The 5,851-nt window shown below is 48.9% G+C and overlaps 2 protein-coding genes across 4 annotated transcripts; one reads left to right on the top strand and one right to left on the bottom strand.

The window, feature by feature from the left end:
- Window positions 1–265: 265 nt before the first annotated feature.
- LOC108145449 (protein mago nashi) lies at window positions 266–1,024 on the bottom strand. The gene is made up of 2 exons (XM_017270881.2): window positions 663–1,024; window positions 266–595 (listed from the first exon to the last, which is right to left on the bottom strand). Exons 1-2 carry the CDS (start codon window positions 921–923, stop codon window positions 413–415), a joined length of 444 nt encoding a protein of 147 aa, XP_017126370.1. The 5' UTR covers window positions 924–1,024; the 3' UTR covers window positions 266–412.
- A 71-nt stretch (window positions 1,025–1,095) lies between these two features.
- LOC108145445 (protein O-mannosyl-transferase Tmtc3) lies at window positions 1,096–5,777 on the top strand. Of its 3 annotated transcripts, none has more exons than XM_017270875.2 (4): window positions 1,096–1,193; window positions 2,404–3,646; window positions 3,710–4,491; window positions 4,553–5,777. In XM_017270875.2, exons 2-4 carry the CDS (start codon window positions 2,527–2,529, stop codon window positions 5,435–5,437), a joined length of 2,787 nt encoding a protein of 928 aa, XP_017126364.1. In that variant the 5' UTR covers window positions 1,096–1,193; window positions 2,404–2,526; the 3' UTR covers window positions 5,438–5,777. The 3 variants fall into 3 exon arrangements, with proteins under 3 accessions (XP_017126364.1, XP_017126365.1, XP_017126366.1); XM_017270876.1 differs by having other exon boundaries at window positions 1,106–1,193; window positions 2,413–3,646; XM_017270877.2 differs by lacking the exon at window positions 1,096–1,193 and adding an exon at window positions 1,984–2,139.
- Window positions 5,778–5,851: the final 74 nt, after the last annotated feature.

Below are 5,851 nucleotides of genomic sequence, written 5' to 3'. Positions count from 1 at the left end.
ATGAGTCGTCACTACCGGTAACACTTCCTAGTGTTCCGACACTAATAAGTAAATCTATTCTTGATCATGATCGAGCTATTATTTTAGAAGTTATTTACTTATTGTCCTACAAAAGAACTGTTAGCGGACCTTCTACGCTTCCTGCAGTTCGACAGATGGCGCCCCCCAGACTTTGGATTTGATACAAATCAGACGACGAAATCCTAAAACTGCAAGGAGTTCAAAATTTATTGTATCCGTTAATAATAGAGAGAAACCGAAAACATATTATTCATTGTCATTATTTATTCACTGAAAACTGTACACAAAACGTACGGCGTTATTGCTAATACATGTACAAGAATTTAAGAGGTTCCATTACAAAATACAATGAGTCTGTTAAATAGGCTATGCTTACATTCGAATACATGGCTTATATGGGTTTGATCTTGAAGTGCAGTCCGATAAGTGAGAAGACCAGGCACTTGAGATCCTGCACCAGGTAGTAAAAACAGCGCAGGCCTTCGGGGTCCTTTGAGCGATTCACGTCCACCAAGGATCCGGTCTTTGAGGTGGTAAACGAAATGTGTTCATCCCCTATGACGATCTCCAGTTCCTAAAAAACACATTTGGGTTAGTAAGGGGCTTCACTTTCACGTGCGCTGCTTGTCCAGAAAACCCACCTGTCGACCCACGCGATCTGGTGGCGGCCAGGGCAGATCATCCTCCTGCATGATCTCCGAATCGATGATGATGCGCTTTAACTCCTCCATCACAGATTGGTGGACGAAGGCCTCTTTGCGGATCATGGTGTCATTTTTGTAGTTGGAGTTGTTAGCGTACCGGAGCTTGCCGTCCGGCCGGAACTCGAACTCCAGGAACTCGTGCCCAAACTTGCCCTTGTGGCCGACGTAGTAGCGCAAGTAGAAGTCTTCGGTGGACATGATTGTGCCTAGATTGTGATGTTCCCTGGCAAACCTTTGGAAAAATGCTATTATCTCTTCCCACTTTTACCGAAAACGCGGCAGAGATGGGGTCAACGCGATAGAACTATCGCCGCATATCGATAAGTCGTTCTCTGTGAATGGCTGATGGAGAAGAAGAAGCAGCTTATCGGTGTATCGATAACACAACAACAAACCCACAACCAGTCGTATATCTTCTGATTTATTAAAATGTTAATTTAATTCGTGGCAATGGAACTACCTTAACAAGTGAGTGGTTGGACTAGTGGGATATGTCGTTGTCGGCTTTATCAGTGAAGAGTTTTTAACAGCAACATTGTAATTATTGCTAAATTGCTACAAAGTTGGCCATTCGGATTGTTTTTGGCCGTGTGGTTGTGTGCGTGTGTGAGGCCACCGCCGTTGTAATGGCGTCCATGTCAAAATGGGAGAGGACACGGCTGGCTCTCCGGCTCTAGCTCCATCTCCCTTATCCTTCGCCATATCTCCTCAGCCATGTCCTTCTCCAATCCGTATCTCGGTCAAAGTAATTTTACAAAAACACACGGCCATTTAAGTGCGCCCGGAGAGCGGGAGCGCGATGAGCGCCCAGAGAGCGAGAGTCCTGGCAAGTGAAAGTGCAAGGATGCGAGGGCGCAGGTGCCGCTCTTGGCGGGAAAGCCATAAACGGAGCACGTGCGACCCCGGTCGTCCTTCGGGAAAAGTCGGTCGTGCAACAAAGTTGTGCTCAGCTGAGAATCGGACTCCAAAGACCCGACTCCCAACTCCGCTCTTCACGAGCAGCGCTGACTGGCTTCTTGGTGGTGGTTTGTTTTGACTGTACGCCCGGAAAATCGATGACATTGAGTGCAACATTGTGGCATCCGCCCATCTGCCCCGCCTAGTAATGCCCCAAGTCCCCACAATATTTACAACAGTTTATGCAAACAAATCTCTCATGCTCTCCGCCTCTCGGCGACGCTCTCCGTATCCATCCGGATCCGGAGCTCTGTCGGGCCGCGGGTTACAACATTGTTAACTTCGGGCTTTTGTGTGTGCAGTCGGTAACCAGGACAGTAACCGGGAAGGAGTTACTTTGTTGCGTATTAATTGATTTTTTCCGCAATCAGTTTTTGCTTCTTTGTAAGATTTTAAGTGCTCATAAAAAACGGTAGAAAGTTTGTCATTTAAAACAATTCGAATAGGGGAGAAATCGGTAAGTAACGGAGGGAGAATTCCGGAAAGTAAGAGGATTTGGAATTTGTGTGTATCCGCTAGAGTTGCAAGGGGCTTTCATATATGTACATATGTATGTGCATTACTGCAGAAGTTAGTTATTCTGGGGGGAATCCCGTTTGAAAAGTGTGTAATTATGTAGCATACATTTAGGCGTTTGTTTTATAGAGAATCTGCATTAAAAGCTATACAAAATGCACATGATAACTAACTAATCATTGAAAATGCTTTTTCCATTCCGTAGTTTTTCCAGGCCTTTAGGGGACCTGCCAACCGTGGCTGGGGAAAACTCTGCACGTCACATTTCGCCGCCTGACCGAACAACTACGGATACATGAAGCCCTTCACGAAGTAACGCGAAGTCAACATGTCAATGAACCCCAACCCCGGAGTCCACCAGAATGCACCCTCCTTCTCGCCGAAGGACAGGGAAAGGGCGACCAGCTCCTCGCAGCGCAATCTGCTCGAGTTCCTGTGCATTTGCGTGGCCTGCCTCGCCTGCTACTACAACAGCACGCAGTGCGGGCTGGTCTTCGACGACATTAGTGCGATAAGGGACAACAAGGACTTGAGACCTCACACGCCGCTGCGCAACGTCTTCCTCAATGACTTCTGGGGCACGCCGATGCGCAAGGAGCAGTCCCACAAGTCCTACCGCCCACTCACCGTTCTAACGTTCCGATTCAACTACTTGCTGCATGCGCTGGAGCCGTTTGGCTACCACTTCGTCAACCTGCTGCTGCACTTGTCGGTCTGCCTGTTGTGGCGACGGGTCTGCCGGCTGCTGCTGCGCCAGTGTGCCTCGTCGGGCAGTAATGCAACCTCGGCCTCGTCCTCACCTTCATCCTCAGCCTCAGCCTCCCAGCTCAACACATGCGCCTTTGTGGCCTCGTTGCTCTTCGCCGTTCATCCGGTTCACACGGAGGCCGTTACTGGCGTCGTCGGGCGCGCTGAATTGCTCTCTTCCATCTGCTTCCTTGCCGCATTTCTCAGCTACGCGAGGTCCGTCGGCGACTCGGGCTGCCCTCGTCGAACCAATTGGCTGGCGCTTTTCGCCTGCTTTGGCAGTTGTTTGCTGGCCTCCATGCTGTGCAAGGAGCAAGGTATCACCATCGCCGGCATCTGCGTGGTCTACGAGTTGTTCGTGGTGCATCAACTGCGGCCGCTGCATCTTTGCCACTTTGTGTTGCGTCTGTTCGAGGAGCAGACCGAACAGCATTCGCCCAAGTTGGCGAATCCCTCGGGCATCCGACGCTGGTCTTCTTCGGTGCTGTGGAAACGATTGATCTTTCTGGCCGGAATCACGTTGGCCCTGCTGGTGGGCCGTGTCTATGTGATGGGCTCCCAGTTGCCCATCTTTACGCGGTTCGACAATCCAGCCTCGGCGGCGGATACGCCCGAAAGGCAACTAACCTACGGCTACCTGATCTACTTGAACTGCTGGTTGCTGCTCTGTCCCTCGTTGCTCTGCTGCGACTGGACAATGGGTGAGTAATGTTCATAAATTCAAGACGGCAATGTTTTTTAAAATGTTTTAACTTTTTTTTCAGGCACGGTACCCATGTTGAAGGGATTTGCGGATGCCCGCAACTTGACTACACTGTTTACCTTCATGGCGCTAGGGACTTTGGTAGCAAAGGCGTGCTTCACCCGCAATTTGGCCAGGTCGCGGACTCTTATTATGTGTCTCGGCTGGATGGTGTTGCCCTTCCTCCCCGCCTCCAATCTGTTCTTCCCAGTGGGCTTTGTGGTGGCAGAACGCATTTTGTACATGCCATCCATGGGCTACTGTTTGCTGGTGGCCTACGGCTTTGAGCAGCTTCAGCGTCGTGGGAGCCCTACATGGCGTCGGATTGGACAGGCAGCCCTGGCTGTTCTGCTGCTCACGCACGCTCTGAAAACGCATCAGCGTAATTCAGACTGGCGAACAGAGTACTCTCTCTTTATGTCCGGCGTACACGTAAATCAACGCAACGCCAAGTTGTACAACAACGTAGGGCACGCTTTGGAAAACGAGGGAAAGTTTGAAGAGGCATTACTCTACTTCCAGCAGGCCGTGCGCATACAGGCCGATGACATTGGAGCCCACATCAATGTAGGTCGCACATTCAATAATCTCAAGCGGTATGCGGAGGCGGAACAGGCCTATGTTCAGGCCAAGGCTCTGTTTCCACAGGCCAAGCCGGGGGTTAGCTATCATGCGCGCATTGCTCCCAATCACTTAAATGTGTTTATCAACCTGGCGAATCTTATAGCCAAGAATCAAACGCGTCTGGAGGAGGCTGACCATCTCTATCGCCAGGCTATCAGCATGAGGAGTGACTATGTTCAAGTAAACGCCATAGATTTATTTGTTCTGCTAGAATTTGTTACTAAACAACCTTGTTTTACAGGCTTATATCAACCGCGGAGACATTCTCATGAAGCTGAATCGCACCGCCCAAGCCCAGGAGGTGTACGAGCAGGCCCTGCTGTATGACAACGAGAATGCGGACATCTACTATAATCTGGGCGTGGTCTTCCTAGAGCAGGGCAAGAGCCAGCAGGCGCAAGTGTACTTCAACAAGGCGATCGAGCTGTACCCGGAACACGAGCAGGCGCTGCTCAACTCAGCCATTCTCCTGCAGGAGCTAGGTGGCGAGGAGGCGCGCAGGGTGTCCCGCTCACGCCTTTACAAAGTGCTTGCCAAGGATGATCAGAACGAGAAGGTGTACTTCAACTTGGGCATGCTGGCCATGGATGAATCGAGCTTTGATGAGGCTGAGCAATTCTTTAAGAGGGCCATCCACCTTAAGTCTGACTTCCGTAGTGCTCTGTTTAATCTGGCGTTGCTGCTGGCGGATACAAAGCGGCCCCTAGATGCGGTGCCGTTCTTAAATCAACTGATCCGACATCACGCCTCGCATGTCAAAGGTCTGATATTGTTGGGCGACATTTATATTAACCATATGAAGGACCTGGATGCGGCTGAGAAGTGTTATCGAAGCATACTTCACTATGATCCCCACAACACCCAAGGGCTGCACAACCTGTGTGTGGTGTTTGTGGAACGCAAAAGGCTTGCGAAGGCCGCTGCCTGTTTGCAATATGCCCAGCGCTTGGCCCCCGCCGAGGACTATATTGGTAGGCATTTGCAAATTGTCTATGCACGGCTGCAGAAAATCAACAAGTTACCTGAGTCGGCGCCAGAGCGAAAGCTCGCGTACGAGGACTATGATCCTCACGAGTTTAAACTCCCCCAGAATCGACCGACGCATAAGCCTCGTAAAAGGTCGTAGCAGAGGTAGGCTTCAATCAAACAGCACTTATAAGCATGTATAAAGACACAAGTTGAGTTAAAGGGAACGAATAGTTCCACATTCTGTGAAATATACAGAGTCTGATTATGATAACACAAAGTGAAATAGTGGAGTATTCCACAGAATTGCGTTGTACTTATTAGTTATTATTGTAATACTTCGATTATATACTCATTTTGAAGATATTTAATGATTTTTTGTGACAACTGACATTTCTTTTGTAAATATATTATCTAATTTATATGTGGAGGGTTCGCAGTCTTGCATTTACCAAAATAAAGTAATGATGTGTACTAAAATAAATAATACAAATACAAAACATTGAACCTTTTCATTGCAGAAGAGGGTGGTATTTATATTTCCAATAAAACAACTTATTTTATTTGCATAATT

The sequence above is a fragment of the Drosophila elegans genome, unplaced genomic scaffold (genome assembly GCF_018152505.1).
Source record: "Drosophila elegans isolate 14027-0461.03 unplaced genomic scaffold, ASM1815250v1 contig_520, whole genome shotgun sequence".
NCBI classification, from domain to species: domain Eukaryota; kingdom Metazoa; phylum Arthropoda; class Insecta; order Diptera; family Drosophilidae; genus Drosophila; species Drosophila elegans.
The sequence above is the reverse complement of the archived record's forward strand: the minus strand, read 5'-3'. Positions and strand labels throughout refer to the sequence as shown.